The sequence below is a fragment of the Pyxicephalus adspersus genome, chromosome 1 (genome assembly GCF_032062135.1).
Source record: "Pyxicephalus adspersus chromosome 1, UCB_Pads_2.0, whole genome shotgun sequence".
Classification (NCBI taxonomy): Eukaryota; Metazoa; Chordata; class Amphibia; order Anura; family Pyxicephalidae; genus Pyxicephalus; species Pyxicephalus adspersus.
The window spans coordinates 128,716,299-128,734,801 of record NC_092858.1 but is presented as its reverse complement, the minus strand read 5'-3'; the positions used below and the strand labels follow the sequence as shown (position 1 = coordinate 128,734,801).

At 39.9% G+C, this 18,503-nt stretch overlaps 1 protein-coding gene and 1 long non-coding RNA gene across 7 annotated transcripts in view; one reads left to right on the top strand and one right to left on the bottom strand.

Annotated features, from left to right (window-relative positions):
- The window catches only part of BCOR (BCL6 corepressor), a 139,736-nt gene that overhangs the window by 1,528 nt on the left and 119,705 nt on the right, over positions 1-18,503 (bottom strand). For all 5 annotated transcript variants that reach the window (XM_072427164.1, XM_072427194.1, XM_072427154.1 and 2 more), the window contains 9 exons: positions 18,196-18,373; positions 13,262-13,531; positions 12,289-12,582; positions 11,759-12,051; positions 9,265-9,495; positions 4,922-5,088; positions 4,654-4,799; positions 2,760-2,837; positions 1,796-1,940 (listed from right to left, as the gene is read on the bottom strand). In XM_072427164.1, coding sequence (XP_072283265.1) covers positions 1,796-1,940; positions 2,760-2,837; positions 4,654-4,799; positions 4,922-5,088; positions 9,265-9,495; positions 11,759-12,051; positions 12,289-12,582; positions 13,262-13,531; positions 18,196-18,373 — 1,802 coding nt within the window. The remainder of the gene's footprint in view (positions 1-1,795; positions 1,941-2,759; positions 2,838-4,653; positions 4,800-4,921; positions 5,089-9,264; positions 9,496-11,758; positions 12,052-12,288; positions 12,583-13,261; positions 13,532-18,195; positions 18,374-18,503) is intronic.
- LOC140341448 (uncharacterized) overlaps positions 1-18,503 on the top strand; it is a 70,687-nt gene that overhangs the window by 44,451 nt on the left and 7,733 nt on the right. The window lies entirely within an intron of this gene.

Sequence of the window (18,503 nt, the reverse complement as noted above, 5' to 3'; positions counted from 1 at the left end):
GACCATATGACCATTTTGAAGCAGGCAACCTGCCTAGGGTGTTTTGCGGTGCCAATATCATGTTTTTTTTTTTTTTTTTACAACAGCCACATTTTTTTCTGAGTATATAGATCATGGTTTAGCTTTGGCGTAAAGAAATTACCTGGGTTACAGTTCTGCTATGGTATTGTGAGCAATTTATTGTTCGGGTTGTACATCAAAGCAATATAGGGATATAAGCCAATACATATTTGAAAACGTGCACAAGTTACTGGTGTTGCATATTTAATTGCTGAAAACTTTTAAAAAACTGTTGAAGTCACCAGGTAAATGCAGGCCTTAACTGGCAAAAGAAATTATTTTGTGTACAGATTGCCTTGATCCACAAAAAACTTAAATTAAAGTGTAGCAGTTCTGCCCAGACACATGAGATGTGATCTATCTGGAATGAAACATTCCAATTCACCACTACCAAACTTCCACTCACATTCACTATACCACGCATGCTGGAGATCTGTCTGTTACTTCATCTGGGTCTGTAAATGGGGTCATGGGTTATCTTTGTTCATCTCCCACAGAAATTCTGAAGCAAACAATGTTTATTGACCAGAAATTAAATCTGTGTGTGAGAAGGAGAGCAAACAAGGAGTGTGGCTCCTTATTTCACAGTCTTCAATGACAGTATGCGCAGCTCAAAGTAAATAGGAAACAAAAGTGAGGGGGGGAAAGGAGACTGCACACTGAGAAGCCCTTTAGAAAGGCAATTACTAATCAGATTCCAGACAAAAGATGACTAATCTTTGCTGCTGGCAAGATGAGATTTGTCTAAGGAAGCCAATTAAAGTATTTAGTAAATTACAAAATGTTTTATAAGGGTTTGGAGACACAGTGAACATTACAATACAGTTGGATAGATCCTGCAAAATTGCACTTTCTGCTATGAGGCTTAGCAGGATCCACAACAGGCAAATCCTGCTCATTGATGATCCTACCAGCAAGCCATTCACAGACAACTCTGGGACAAATAAGAACAAAGCATATAATGCCGGACGTTCAATTGATTAACCTTTAATTAGCTGAACAAGGCCATCAGACTGCAAATGAAATCTGTACACACTACAAAATGGAAAATGGACAACACACCGTAATTACGCAAGGGTGTGAAAGCAAAGGGACCTTAATCTGACTAGCAGATAACATGTAGCATCTTAAATGCATATCTTGCAGCTTATTACACACTGAATATCACAAAAGTGCCATAACATTTTACCCTTAATGAGATAATAAAGCATGAAAGAAGAGCGACTCTCAAAAATGGTCTCTGCTTAATTGTGCCTTAAACAGGCGGACGGCTATCCTATATATAATTTATTCCATCGCTCTGTGCAGCCTGCAAGAAATATAGCCTTGTTTCATTGCTGCTAAATTGCTGGCAATAATATATAACCCTCATTCATGTGTGTACCCGTGGCAGCACATCTGGCCCGTATTGCTGCATGCACTCCAATTAGTACGAAGAGCTAAACTATTTCATTAGCACAGAACTGGACTTTTATCCACCCATTTACTGACCCAAAGGAAAGAATGTTATGTGTGTCAATTCTTGTGCCACTCTTACTTATGCTAGGTTTGTCCCCTGTTGGTATCCAAGTGTAGGAGTTAACCTAAAATTTTGGGATACACACACACGTACAATACTGGTTTTGAAAACTACAGTTAAGACACAAAATAAAGAACCTGACAGTCTGGACGTTTTGCAAACTAGATCATCATCTTTACACCTATGAACTTCTAAATCATAAAAATAGTAACTCACCCCTGTGACAGCGAGACTTGGACATTGTAGCAAGGCAAAAGAGGAGTGTCTGAGAACTCAAATTCAAAGGCATCTACACAGTCATCTTCATCATCTGGACCCGGCGGGTTAGCCAGAATGTCAAACCCACTTTCCTCTGTTGGATCTATGTGACAGAGAATAGTTGGAAATTATTAAAAATGTTCTATGAAAAGCCATGCAAAATGTTGTTATAACAAGATCCATTTTAGATTCACAGACTGCATTTCATAATACTTAAATGACACTTCTCTGTACATTGACAAATAATGCTGCAACCCCAGAATAGTGGAATAGATTGCACTTTTTTTCTTATGGCAGAATGCTAATTCACCCGTTATCATTCTGTGTATGAATACAATTTTTTTTTTTTATTTAAATGCTTGTTTACAAGAGTTTATGTCTGAGTGAAAGTGCATCAATAATGCATAGTGGTGCCATTTTGTAAATCAATCAGTGGGGGGAAAAAAGGCTTTTAATTCTCTAGGTGTTAAGTGTCAATGTGACCGGAGGCACACATAGGGCCTAAAACACATGCCAGTATATTTTATAGAAATGCTGACTTGGTTTAGCGAAAAATGTATTACCTACTGCTGAAAATAACTCCAGTCACAAAAATAAAGAAAATGTAATTTTTTAACCTGCACTAGGAAGACTGGATACTATGGGCACTTTCTTGCTTAAAAAGGTAAATTACAGATAGCTGCTTCAGATTTGCTCAACACAAGTCAGACAGGAAATATATCATGTTCTGGTAAAACCTTTCTAAATTGTATTCAGCATCCTTGATTTGTTAGCGACTTGGGAGGATTTATCTGCACCGGAAGCAGAGTCTGACAGAGATCGATGGACTACCCATAAATCAGGCACACATATAAATATAGTACTGGGACATTGGCACTTCAAATATTGGTTTAAACAATTAAGAGCTTCAGTTTATACTCACCACAGACAGAGCTGCCATAGAAATCCCAGGAAAGTCCGGGGTCATCTCCATTTCGCCCTTGCAAGTCCGTTAAATATTCTAGGAGGGAAAAAAATATATATATATGATACAAAAATCATTAACCCAAAGGGAATACATGCCACATTATGAACTTTTATCACAACAGCAATTTACCCATGTTTTTTAAGCACTGTTACTGCCCTAACATCACAAAGTTTCCAATCGTAACATGTTTATGTGCATAGACTGCATGTATACTCTTCTTAGACCAACACAATGTCATAAGACCATAACCCCAAAATGAGTGGCAATATTTGAAGTATTAATACAAGTGAAATATAAAAGTTTCTATGCAATGAATTTTTATTTTCCTAATATATTTCTTAGGTGTACATTACGTACTATGGCTTAAGCGCAAGTGAGTACTGCTAGCATTTATTTTGGTTGCAGGTAGACATTTTTATTGTCAAGTAAGAACATTAGAAATTAGCATCTATAGCATTTCGGTGTCTAAACAGACAAGATTCTGACAGCAGGGGCAGTGCGGGTGTCATATGGCAGATCCAGAGCTATTAAACCTGCGGGTTAAACCAGGTTTCAATCCAGTCGCTGGGATTTCTCATTATGCGACAGCTAAGATCATACTCTCGCTGCCTAATTTAGCTGTCTTTAGCATGGTAGACAGAGAGAGAAAAAAAAAACAGCTATCACATCTGCACAGCAAGGCTGCCAGCAACTGTCTCCTGCTGTCTTTATAATCGGAAAATGCCCTTGATAAGACGGAACGCGCAAGCATTCTCTTCCTAGAAGCAGGCGCTTGAAAATACACAGGGCCCTCTCTTTGTCATAGCAATCTGCAAATGTGAACCAAGCACAAGGACGTGTGACTGCTGGATCTCTATGGAAATGTATAATAATTCATGTTTATGTTTACAGAGAGCTTCATCACTCATTAATAAGCTTTGAAAGCACAGAAGATGCCGCATACTTTCACTGAAAGGCTGCAATTCTTTTCATTTTGCAGAAATATACAGTCTATATACACAATTCACCAGCCCTAAGTAGCTGTCCAAGACTAATAAGAGGCATGATTCTTAGAATTAAAACCTAGCCTGCTTGGAGGAGTAGATGTAAAAGGTTGCAACCTCAAACAGCAGTTCTGTAAATAGCTGTAAATAGATCCAGCTTCTCAGGAGGCTCAATAAACCCCTACATGCACAGTGGGTGGGGGGGGATTCATCATGCATAGATGTACCTGTCTTTAGGCACCTTGAGAAAGCTTTTTTTAACTTGGAGCTCAAGGCCACAGTCCCATTCGTGCAACCAGTAACTTAATCATCCAAAAATGTTTGTAAAGATGTAGTTTTTGCAAACTGACCATGTAAATTATTTACAAGAGGACAAAAATATCTTAATTTTAGATGTCACCAAGTCCAGTTTAGGAGCCAGCAGCCTCTTAAGGCAGCATATGCCTCCATCAGACCAGGCCTCTGGGCGGATTAGATAAAAATATCTCCCATCAAGCTTATTTGTGCAGTAAAAGGTTGCTCTCCAAATCCCCCTGCAGTAAAGGCTCTTCCACAATCAAAATGCTCTTATCCAATTAATTATTAAAGCAGTTGCTCAATAATGATAATCATATATGTGTAACACACTAATGCATGTTCATTTAATAAGTCTCCCTCACCGGTTACAAAAAGATACATTAAAGAACAACTTTCATTGCAACAAAGGAAAATCTATTCACAAACATTAACCCAAAATATTATGTTTGGAAACCATAAACATTTGCAAATAATTAAAAAAACAACAAAATAAACATAAATCCTCATTTAGTTCTTAATTGCATACTTTTACTTTGGCTACATGGAGTGCTTAATAATAAAAAACTCACCAGTTAGGAAGGTTTCCATCACCTCACTGTGCGTCATTTTGGCAATTGTCCTCCCAGAGTAGGTTGCCAGAGTAGGATCAGCGCCATATGACAGTAATAATCGCACAATTTCCAAATGATCGTTCTCAACTGCATCATGGATTGGCCTGAGAGTAGAAAGAAACGTTATTAAAATCATTCAGACACACAGCAGTTATAAACTCTCAGGCTGTCTCCAGCACATGAGCCTCTGGACAATACTAGAGAGGAAAAGACAGCAGATGCCCACCTGGTTCCATCTTGTGCGCTGCAATTAACATCTGCCCCGTGTTCTAGTAGATGTCGGACGATGGTCAACCAGCCTCTAGCACAAGCCTCATGTAATGCGCAGTATCCTGCATTATCTCGGTGGTTAACATCGCAGGACTTGCTTTCCAAGCAATAAAGGACGACTTCCTGTATGAGAAAATGATATAGTTAAAGCCACTGTAACAGCCAAAATTGTCATTTCAATGAGCAGAAAAATACTCTAAAAGTGCCCATAAACAAACCATAAACATTGGTGGATCCAATAACTAAATATCAATACAATATTTATAAACATAATACAGGGATTGAGAAAAAAAACTGCCATGTCCTCCCAGTCCCACATAATATTAGTCACAATAATACACACCTAGGATGCAGATGAATGCAACTACCTCACCACCCAGTGCCAGGTTCATTTAACCTCCTAGGACTTCAAATAATACATATGAGCTCCATCCTAGGACAATAATTCTATATCCAGGGCTAGATTATGCCCAGTATTTTAAAAGCTGCTAGTGTGCTGCTGTGCGAGGTATAGAAACACTTTTTACACAAGGTTGTACAAAGTTTATACTTCAATCTCCCTTAGTGTTCTGTGTATACTAGCACAAAGCGTGCACAAGATATTACATTTCGCATTTATGCAAAGTGGCCTGCACCAGGTAGGCCAGCACTACTGCAAATTACAGCCATTTGTATCAATATGAAAGGCTGTGCCATCATATCACATTTAATCAACGCAATCATCCGTAATGTCCTTAAATAACTAAATGGTGAGGAAAAGTACCCGCAAAAATGAAAATTAAAGGATTTGTAGATGACCGTCTGAGGTTGCATCAGGACATTAAAATTAATGAAAAGTCAATATGTTAAAACTAGTTACTGTAGGGAGGAAGCAATGTCAACTACTCACAATGAAAAAATGCTCTGACTACACAAAATAAATCCTTTCATTTCCTTATTATTTCTAGTTTAGTGTACTTTGTTTTTTTCCCCCAAAACCCTTTAGATATGGGCATTGATCAACAACTACTTTGAACCCATGAGCTGTAAGAACAGAACATGGAAGGGACCACTGCACACATACTAAAGTTATTTGTCTCTGCTGCAAAATACTCGGGGATTTCCCCTATTCAAAAGTGAAACTGCAGCTTTTATACGCATACAAAGGAGCACAGGCTATTCGTCCTGTATAATTGTTAGAATACACCTGTCCACCCAGCGCCTTTTAATTACTAATCTGGTTATCTTAGACGATAAAGGATTGGACACTTTTGAAGTCCCTTTACCAAATTTCCCATTGCCAAGATTCTCATAGCCACCAATCTGATTGAAAGTTTGAACAGAGCTGGCAATGCAGGAAGCGTCTGATGTGATGCTGCACAAGAATCAGGAATATAATCCCCACTTCTGAACCTGTTAGATGGCCTGTGAAATCTTGCTGCAAGGGATTACCAGAGATTAAGGTAAACTAAGTGGGTTTAAAAATTCTCCCACACTGCAATGTTTTTTCAATGGCAATAGTAGCTTAATGACTGTTTCTACCTACTGCAGTACCTACTGTTTTTTGTGCTCACAAATGCATTTGTTCATACTGTTAAACAGCCAAAATAAAATGATATAAAAGAGATGACCTTCGTTTGGCTTCATGCTTATGAGAGCTATATAACACAGCAGGTATCCCGGCAGACAGGTAATTCAAAGCTTAGCACCTGCTGAGACACTGCCATGAGCAACATCAAAGGACTCGTGAACCATTGCTTAAGGTGTGGTGTATATATAGAACATTCCAAACAGCAGAATTGCAACTCGTTTTCAGGCACAAAAATATTTACTGGTAAGCAGGGAGGCCTGAAAATCAAGCCATGGTCTGGCTGAACTGTATTTTATCCAAACTGTTCTCACTAGCTGGGCGTTTTTCTCACGAGACATGCAACCGCCACCATCGGTTTTATAAATACCCGTAGCAATTTACATCACAGCAGACATTCTTTGCTTCACATGACTCTTATACACAGCTGTCCCACCCAGAGATATTCCATTAGCCTGGCTCTCTTGAGGAACGTCAACTACAGTAACAGATGTAAACTGCTTTTACTCAGAAGAAAAAGGGAGAATTTACAGCAGCCTATTTTCAGAGGCGAAATGTGTGCTTTAGGAATGCAGACGACAGCGAGGGCTTCCACATGTGTTTGTATCTAGATGGGAATTGCTTTCAGCAACTTTTCAAAAAAAGTGTCTCACAGCAACCCAGCAGAAAAAAAAATGTCCCCAAAGCAGCAGCTGCATGCGGATGATTTGCATGCAAGGCAAAGCTGTATCCAGGCGGCACATAAAGCGTATTGCCATTTCTCAGAAGCTGTAAGATCCAGGAAACCTGCTCTGCCGATCTATAAAGGTTAAGGAGACTGCTCAGAGATGCTGCGCATGTTGATTCACTGCCTGGCGTTCAAGCTTGTTATTAGTCAGCAGGCGGAGGGAAGGGGGGAGGTGGGGGTGAGGAATAGCTGGAGAGTATTTTATTCATTCTGATTCAGAGCAAGCAGGGAGAGCGCTAATCTGTGCTCTGGGCGCGCCTGACCTAAGGAGACAGTCGCTAGGATACAGCATGAAGCCTTTTCGTTTATTTGGGGCTGTACATATTAGACCAAAGCGAGAGGCGAAAGCTAATGAGATGCTCGTAAAGTAAGGCAACGATACCCTTTGTGTCACGTGGCTGGATCAGATGGGGGTAACTGCATGGTACCAGCTTAGAGATCAGCTTTCTGACACGCAGGAGGCCAAGCAAGCATGCTCCAGTAACTCTACAATCCATTCTAAACGGCACAGGCTACCATATAAAGTTACAGACCCGCAGCTAGGTCCGAGATGAAGCAGAGAAATGTACATCCAAAAAAAAAAATTCTCATGCTATAATATCCTTCCATAAAGTCACATAATTTAATATTTTAAAGGGTTTCTTTCTAATTCCAATTAGAGTGGCATTAGGAGAGAGACAACTGCATGAGTAAATGCCAAGCTAGACAAACTTGCCCATACATGACAGTATCTCAACTATAAAAGCTGTTAAATTATTATTACTTAGTATTTATATAGCACCAACATATTACTTAGCGCTGTACATTGTCATGTCCATTGTCATGTCACTAGCTATACCTCAAAGGGGCTCACAATCTAATATTCCTACCCCAGTCATATGTCTTTCATACTGGTCAAGTTTTGGGCAAATAACCTAACAGCATGTTTTTGGAATGTGGGAGGAAACCCACGCAAACACCATGCAGATAGTGTCCTGGCCGAGATTCAAACCTGAGACCAAGCACTGCAAAGGCCAGAATGCTAACCTTTGAGCCACCATGCTAGCTTCTTTATCATCATGTGTAATGACATTTTTGTAATGCTAACACCTGACTTTTAACCATTATGTCACATACATAGATTTTACCTGTTTGTGAAAAAAGGACAATAGCACCTTACGTGCATACAGTACTACAAAAAGATGGGGGTCTTGAACTCACCAGAATAGGCATATGGAAACAATACATTTTTTCTGCACTTGGAGTGATCACTACAAAGTAAATATGTGGTTTACTATGATGTGCCACATACCAAAAGTCTAGACAAGCAATGGGCTGCTAATGGGAAGGCTTCCCTAAACCCGATGCAACTTCACATTTTGCGGTTTCTATCCAATCAGATTCAAGGCAATTCTCAGTCTGACTGGTGGCTGTGAGAAACGGTTATTGACCTACTGATACATTAGGCTTTCCATATGTTTAAAGGACACATCAGGGCTATAAAACCATTGGTGTATGCTAGTTTTCAGAAAGACAGAAATCTGATGGAAATTTCAGAGGATTTTATTTGTACAATCCGTTGATGTATGTATCTATGAATCTGATTATTTATATTGCCTGCAGAAATGAGCATTGCTGCCCTACAGGTGACAATCTGTTAGAAAGGCAAATGTTGAAGCGTGATGATATGAGCCAATTCCGATTTAGGAACACCCAAGATAAAGCAGGATGGAATGGAAATGTATCTGGAAACCACCTCTTAGTGTATTCTTGGTAATGAAGAAAGCATCTACATAATACACACATTTCTCTGAAAATGAAAACCACTAGAGGGTTTCACAATTAGGTTTCAGGATGAGAAAGTACAAGTATCTTTTAAAACTGTCACATTAGCAAGGTAAAAAAAAAAATTAACAGTTTCGGTCACCAAATTTCCACAACGCAAACTCAAGAGCCCTAAATCATATTATCACACAGCAAGCTAGAACACAGGATATTGATAGTTCACACTAAACAACGTATTTACCTCATAGCCTAGTCTTGCTGCCCTCTGTAACAGCGTCTCCCCTGCGTTCTTGTTAACAATAAGGCGTCGTGCCTCTGGAGGCATGGGGCGACATGGTGTGGAGTCGTGAAGGTGGTGGGGAAGCGGAGAAAGCTGGGATGGAGTTTGTAGAAAAGACATCTGATCTGCCATTCTTATTGGAGAGCAGTCCGGTGAGAGTTCAAACTGCTTCCTAATGCCCCGAATTATGACCTGTAATTAAAAAAAGTTTGGATTAAAGAGGGTTCATCCTTAAAGGCACTTTTTACATCAATTAGTAATGTACCTAACATCATTGCCAAAACATATTTTTCATGGTTTCCTTTGAGAAGATCAAAAACACTGCATTTATATATAGAAACTACGGAGAAGTGAAAAACAATTTAGGAAACCTGTACTGGAGAAGAAAAAAAAAGAAGTTTCCTTTTATGACCTATTCTTCTAAAAGCACGTATTAAGCTGGCCTTCATGCTTATACACTGGATTCCATACTGGGTCACAGACCCACAACAGCCTTGCAAATTTGCATCAAGCCATTATCTCTTCAAGAAAAAGCCGGGGGTTCACTTTAATAACCCATATAGCAGCATACTGCTTTTCCCTTTGCCATTTTATTTGGCAGCCAAGAGCAAAAAAAGCCACTATGTGTAAGCAAAAGTCACTCAAGTTGTAGTTTATGCAAGGCTATGTAATATCCTCATATGTCAGGCTTGGTGCACATCAAATAACGTAGCACAGTCACATGCATCACCATACATAGAGGTTCTGGGTACTTTTTTCACTTTTGGAAGTTAAATGGATTATCAGAGGAGATAAGGAAAGGGGTGTGTATGCTGCAAAGGTATACTTTAAGACATTTTAAGTTGGCAAACTGCCACCAACTTCAGACACCTCTATTCATCCTAGAAAGCAGCCATCTCTGAGAAATACGGCTCACTCAACTGAGGCTCTAGTAGGTAAACTAAAAGGCAGGCGAATTGAGAGTGCTTAAGGGATCTTTATCAGACGGCTGGCTGCAAGACAGGAAATATATGACTTGATAGATGTTTGACATCAAGGAGAAATGGGATTGGTTTCCATAGATCAAAGTAATAATATGACTTAATTGCAATAATCATTAACCCTAGTTTCATGTGAGGATGTTAAGATCCTTACAGTAAGCTAATAGAATGATTTTTTTAATATAATTATTAATTTATTTCACCGACACATTGTCCCTTTACCGTTCCATATAAGCACAAGCAATCAACACAGTATGCAGGCTGTATATAAAGAAGGCAAATGAGAGGGGGAGAGAGCGTGAGCATAAAGCTAGCAGACATAGCACAATTCCACTGAATGAATGACTTCAAGATGTCTACACAGAAGCAGGAAATATTAGAAATCTATAAGCTGGTGACCTCTTTGTTGCACCGCAATGTAGTTAGCACAGAACCAGCTATTAATCCTTTCAGTTGTGAAATGATGCCTGTCGCACAGAATAATATGTTGCGGACCTCTCTGGAGTAATTCTTCTGGCGCTGCATTTCAGGCAATTAAAGATGAGAGAAAATAAACATATAGAGCAAATGACTCAATGTGAAGACAACCTCTTTCTGGATTTGTGTCACAAAAAGCTGTTAGACAGCACACTACAAGGTAGCCTTGGTTTATAAGGAGCATGCAAAGACTCATGATGTGCAAAAACGTACAAGTAAACATTACCACTATTTTCAAATGCAAATTTCAAGGGACTGCTTTGGGAGCTTTGGTTGACACTAGGTGATCTGTTTAAATGAAATATCAAAGATCCTCTGCTGAGATCAACTGGGAAATCTTGACATTCCTTCAACCCTACAGATATGTAAGGCTGGGGGCAGAAAGCATGGGTGTTTTACCTATTCCCTTTTATCCAAGTGTCTGGAGCAAAGGTCAAAATCAACCAGTGCTGGTAAAACATCACTGGCACTGCTGACCTCTCCTTCAGAAAATGCTGGTTTATTGGCTGTCAGACTGATCCTATGGCTTCAGTAATTCTGATTTGGGCCTGATTTATTAAAGCTCTCCAAGGCTGGAGAGGATATAAAGCTGGGTGATCCAGTAAATCTGGAATGGATCTGGTCCAGGATTGAGAACATTTGCTAGCAAATAAATGACTGAGAAAATTCATTCCAGGTTTTCTGGATCACACATTTCGGTCAGCTATTTCTGAATATGACCAAACTTGACTCTTTTTTTCTACAGTCTGCAGCAGTTTCTGCAGCTTTCCTCTTTTATACTGTGAATCTGATACACTAAATTACTGGGTCACAATCAATGGAAATGCCTAAACCTATAGTTACAGTAAACAGAAAGCAATAAAGCTCTAGAAAGCAATCAAAGAATTCTCCATGTGACTTACATGGCTTCTTTAAATAAAAATGGTTAAAACCCCTAAAGAGGGTTGTTGGAATACACAATTCTAGCCACAATAAATAATGCAATCCAAAAACAATACCTTCTCATCTGTGCTTCCTATATCCATGCTGTCATCAACAGCCAGCAGCAATCTCTTCCTCTTCCTTTCCTGTGGAGTCATGTGCTTTGTCTTGCACTGCCGTTTTCCAGAAGGCTTCTCGCACTCTGTGTAATCCTCAGGCAATGACGTGACTTGGAGAGCCCCCTCTTCATCTGTGCACTGCACGTACGCCTTGCGGCCCTCTCTTATCTTCTGCTGTTTTGCCACTAACCTAGGGGCTGGGGTGGGGTTTGGCTGACTTTGCCGTTTGCTTGGGCAGCCAGGTGGAAAGCCTTTCATATGGGAATGAGGGAATAAAGGGATGGAAATGAGGAGGGAGGGGAAAGAAAAGGTAAGAAGTTAAATTTTGCCCAGCTGGAAAACAGAAATGGTTATGGATTCCTACTGAAACATTTTTCCCAACCCATCTAGTCCCATACCATTAAAAATTAAGCAGCAATTATCTCCCTTAAAAAGCATAAATAAATTTATATTAGATCCATTTGAGATCCTGAAAAGCACTTCAGTACCTTGTGTAGAAATGCAGTTTTTAACATAGTCAGAGCCTCCTTTGCTTTCACATTTAGCCTTGAGCAGCTCCTCTCGCAAATTCCTCTGCTTGTCCTCTGTGTCTGCTGGGTCACGGCTTTCACACAGCTCCTTTCGGTTCAGCTGGCCCAGCTCTCGGAGGTGCTGCAAGTGGCGTTGTTTTTTGGGATGCAGTCCTGTTAATTCGATGCAGACTTTCAGGTTCGTGACCTCACTGCAATGGGAATCTTCAGTGGATTTGGGAATATCTTTAAGATCTTTCTCTGGCCAGTCATCTAGAAAAAAAATGTGTAAGTTAACATTCCTCTAGTCATTTGGTTGGGCTGCATAGGTTTTATTTAAGAACAGACAAAAAAAAGCATTACCAAACATGGTAGCAAAATTAAAAATAACATTTCTCAACCTTAACCAATATCAGGCCAACAAAGGTGATTTTGGTTATGTACGCAAACTAGTTTCTTGTCACCTGAAAAAATCATTTGTGATCGCCCCCGGTGAAAATTCTATTAGCATCAAGCAGTGGAGCACCGCTTTTTTACCCATCTTCTCCATTAAACAGAACAGGCATGCTCCAAATGGTCACCTAAAAAGATCACCAACGATCCTTTCAGATCATTCAAAGTCTTAGTGGGAACATAAAAACCTGAAAGAGGTTCTGCACTTTCCCCTTTAATGTAAGGAAGGAAGCAAAAATCAGTTCAGAAAATCTAATGGCACTAAAGATGGTTGCTAACATTCACTTTTGAATGTGGAAAATGCAGTTGGTGGAATGATCAGTTCTCTAAAAGGTCACGCCATTTCAAGAAATAAAAAAAAAAAAAAAAAAAAAAAAAAAAAAAGGAAGTGGTATCTTCTGCTTGGTTACAAAACCTCACCGACGTCTGCTTCGGTCTCCCTCAAGGGACGTTACCGCTGTGATAATCTGCTGTTACAAGACCCCGGAAGTCTACTCACCAGTCCTTTTCCTTTTCACTCTGGTGTCATCCTGAGTCTCGCTTCTGCAGTTAGACCGTTTGTCAAGATCTTCCGCCAAGGTCTCCCTAGGGTGTTTGCGCTTCAGTCCCAAGCTTTGCCCTTGGTTGCCTGTGTCTATCGTGGCTTCGTGCTTCAGTTTCAAGGAATCGCAGTAAATTAGTTTTTCTGAAGGACCATCCTCATTGGGGGCCTCCTTTTCTTGATACTGTGAGGTTTCAATCACGATCCCACCAGTAAGTGTCACATTACCTGGAAAATACAGGGGCCGTGATTAAAATGAAACACATTCATCAATTTCATTCAACAAGCATTAAAGGCAGAGCTGAACAAATTGCAGGAGTCATGTATCCGGCTCCACCGATGAGGCATGTGCGCAAAACCTGTTCTAATTCAAGGTTACCTTAATGCTGGTGCCCTGAAGGCTTTGTGATTTTCGTAGGAAACCATGTAGAGAGGTTTGATTTTATATAATTATGCTCGACCGGCATACACTATATGTGATATTGCTTTGTGATGGGGATGATTAAATATATATACTTCCCACGAGAACATGAAGTAGACACCATGCCAATGTGTTCCTTGGCTCCTTAGGTTTGACCACTGGCTTCTACAATAAACTTGCTGGTTTCTGAACTATACAAAATCAACTTTAAAAGGAATATAACAGAAGCAACTCCACTTTATGTTCTAAGCACAAAAACTGTCAATAACAGATCTTCAATGACCAAAGAAAATAACCTCTATTAGATACATAACCATTATTACCCAGTAACTGAATTCTTTATTAAAGTCCTTATAGAATATGTACTATATATATGGTTTTCAATGAATATATAATCGTTTAAAAATCCCTACCAAAACAAAATTGCTAGTTGCTAGTATAAAGTCATAAAGTCGGGTCCTATAAATTCATATTTACTAGATGCTTAGTCACACACTGGTTGACACCAAGTATAAACAGATGAGTTACGTAGCTATCAACAGTGGACATACGTACTGGAATTAAAAAGCAAATCTAAAAAAAAAAAAAAAACTACTACTTTACTTCTGACAAAATCATTTGTCAGCAAGCGCAGGAGATGGCACTGATGATTACGGTATATTCTCTGCTTACTATGTGATCTGCCTATCTTAAGATTGCAGAATTCCACTACTTCCTGCTTTTAAAACACACCAATAACAACGAACACTTATATCAGGCTCCCTTTCTATAGATCAGGGTGGAAAGCGTGTTTGTGGCTTTTTTGCTGAATACCGCACTAGACAAGTCCCGCTTCACAAAGCTCCTCTGCTATCTCAGCATTATCTTTTACTGGCAGGGGAGGAAAAAAAAAGTAACAGACACTTTTCCACTCACACACCACATCATATACCAGAAATGCAGAAAGTACACCATCAGTTCCACTCTGACTGCAAGCAGCTTTCTTCTATGCATCTGAAAAATATGTGCGCATCACAATTTCTTTACAATTCCCCCTGGTTACTGAGCGACAAGCCAGGAAACTCCTGGCTGAAGCAACACGTACACGCAATAATGCTATCAAATCTGTCTCCAGGAAAATAACGTGATACACAGAAGGCCCATGCGTCTTCGCTGACAACATTTCTGCGTCTCTGGAAAGAAAGCAGAAATGAGATCACACAAACTCCTCTGCAACTCCAAGTCGCTTGCTGGCGTCTCCAGATTTTAAATTTGCCTGTTGCTTCATTATCTTCCCCATGCTGAGGGCTCACGTGACTCGCACAGATGTGATGCTTGCACGCCAGTCGCTTAGATCATTTGATCATTTGATCTGAGAACAATCATATGACTCATGCGGCACATACATCCCATAATCTCTCTCGTTCATATCGGGGAACGGCTCCACACACTCACTGCCATAGCAACATTTACACGTCTCCTGGGCAACCAGCAAAGACTGGGCTGCCGTTCTTGCAGAGTTCCCCCTAATCCACAAACTGCCTAGAATAACGTGGAAGCACTTAAAGATGATGATTCTTTTTCATCCTTTGTTTATTTAGGCTAATGGGTAATGGTGGAGATATATATATATATATATATATATATATATATATATACACATAAATATATATATACACACACACACACACACAAATCCTGGTGAAGCAAATGAAGAGATTCTCTAGGATTGCGCTAAACTCTTTGTACTTGCAAAGGGAGGCAGCTAAGATTTACAGCTTGAGCCCTGCAGCTCATTAACTCCCAAAGGAGGAAAGAGGGCTGTGTGACGTCTGAGTCCGGTCTAAATTAGTCGTGTTGAGATCGTTTGATAGGGGAGCAGCTGCCATATCTGGACGTCTATCCAGTTCTATAAATATTTATGGCCAGACTTCCCACACTGTTCCAGAAAAAAACACAATCACACCATTAGTGCAATATCCAGTGCAGGGATCTCTCCAAAGAAAACAATGCAGAGCACAACAGAACAGAATGCAAACACTTCGGTTCACACCGAATGATGAGTTTGTATTACATATATTATTTCTTTATTAAGCTCTAGGTCAGGACTCTTAGAGGAGAACGTGTACAACACAACTAGATACAATACTGAGGATAGTTATGAGATGAGACCACGATGTCACACAGCAGCAAGATCCTAGAAGTAAACAATCTGTGAGGTGTAAATCACCAGATAGCCCCCTCTTCATGGACTCCGAGTCATGTTATAAACGTCCACAACTGAACAGGTTAGACTATAACTATTCAGAGAGAAAGAATCTATTCATGGCTTGGTAACTGCATACCTGTCAGCAATTACCCAGAGAACTTCTCCCACTTGCTGAAAAACCCTACCTAAGAAAAATAAAAAAAACCTTCACATACAGGTACAGCCTGATCTATTTTCTTCTAGACAACATTATCGGGCAATCCCTGACAATGCACAGAGTCATTTGCTGCCTAATAAAATGTAAATGTTTTAATTAGTACTAGCTATTGTTTAGAACGCAGCGGCTAGACACAATACAAATAGCTGTCAGTACAAAGATACTTAGGGTAGTTGTGAAATAAGCATGTGATGCTTTTTTTTTTTTTTTTTTTATAAAAAGACAATAAAATGAATACTTGGATACTTGGACCAGTTAATCTAGCCGTGGCAGGCACAGGGGTATAAATACAGACAGTGTGTTCTTTAATACAATATCAACAAAAAAGAACTAATTTCTCAGCTTCCACTGAGCTGAACCAGGGCTAAGTGATGATGGACCAGGGGTTAACAGCCGTGGAATCACGGAGTATTATTTGCATCTATATTAGGCGCTGGGTCTTATTACGCATCATGCCATGCCAAGTTCCGCTGCACAAAGCGGCATGCGAAAGAGTTAAAACCTGTGAAGGGAAAACATTGGCAAGCAGCTGTTTCACACTGCAGAGCTGCGAGGTGGTAATGAAACGGAAAATATTCCATTCTACACACTGAAGCGGCATACACAGGTTGAGACGATTTCAGCTACAATCGCAAAATAGCACACGGGCTTCTGAATAGGACGCACAGCGGGGATTCGCAGCGCCTGGCGATCCAGGCTCGAGTGGCAATTAACACAGATGGAGCGCCAATACCCATTAACCAGGCATTGTACAGTAACCCTAGCCCCTATTGTGCCACTAATGTGCACTCAACATTAATAGACACACCGGAAATTGTGCAGACACGTAAGGATATCTGTGACATGAGCGGCTGCACATTCACAGCCTTAAAGGCCTTTTTTAAAGGGGCATAGCTGCTTTCATACATGAACGCAGATTTGTTCTAAACTAACTCCTATTAAAACACCTGGAAGCCCTTCAATAAAAATGTTGTTTCTGATTAAATGTCTCTGAGCTAGAAGTATCATTGTATTGGTCTGGGTGTGTCTAATATATATTTATACATCACTGGAGAAGGAACCACATGGCATGGCTGGGCCACATACATTTCATAGATACAGTGGAAAGTGAAATGTGCAGTCACATTCCTGTGTTTGGTCATTAGGAGATATAAAACTATAATAAGTATACAAATCTCTTGCTTGAAGATGCATTTTAGAATACTAGCATCCCCCTTATGTACAGCCTGCATTGTGACTTAGGCTACGTACACGTGTAATAATTGTTGTTGGAAATGATCTTTCACGATCCTTTCCAATGACAAAAGACTGAATGATTCATGAATGAGTGCTGTACATACAGCGCTGTTCTTTTCTATGTAGAGAGGACAGGGGAAAACGAGCAACTGGCACGCTGCTGCGCTGCCTCCCCTTCACTTTAATTGCGATCGTTTCTCGTTCTGGCGGATAGACGACAGACACCAAACACTTAACACACGCCAGATTCTCGTCCGATATCAGCCCTGAGGGGTAGCCTAAGGCGCAGCGGGATTTACATATCCTATGAAATTTCCCCTGGGAATAATAAATTGTTATATATTACACTAGCTGTGTGATAAGCTTTACACTCAATGGATCTGCAGCCCTAACCACACATATCTTAGGTACGAGCGAGATATATCAAAGCTTTGTCTATTCACCAAATGGATTTATATTCTTTCCACAGTATATAGTCATAAAACACTGAAGACTTATCTATAAACCAGCTTCTAGCATTTACAGAAAACTCACAAACAGCAGGACAGAGCTAACCAGAGTGGATTATATGAGGCTTTGGTGAACACTACTGAGGTCTTAAAGAAAACCTCAAGACGCTGATGTCTGGCTATTGGCAGGATGCCCACATGCTGATATCACCTAATCCCCCTGCTCTGGTATCTTTATTGTACCAGTGCCTGGAAAACGCCAAGTTAAATGAAACACACATTCAATTCGTACTCGAGCCCAACATGTCAGAGGCTTCAGAGGAACGTTTTCCAGTCAACTAGCGGACTCCTTGATAATGCTCTGCATTCTATTTTCCTCACCTTCCGTTTGACTGATGACGGATTCTCCCAGCGCTGTAGAGGCTGGCTTATTATATTCGATCGGAGGCTTGGCTTCATCTCGCTCAGGCTGATTGTATTTGCAAGTTTCAGAGTCTTTGGTAGGTGTGTGGTCCTCTCGTTCTTTCATCTCGAGCTCAGAGAATCGCATCATAGCACGCTAAAAAGAAAAGGGTAATGAACAAACAAATTCCTTCGCTACAAATGTTAATAAAGAAAAAATTACACATATATAAATAAAAAAAATACATACATATATATATATATATATATATATATATATATATATA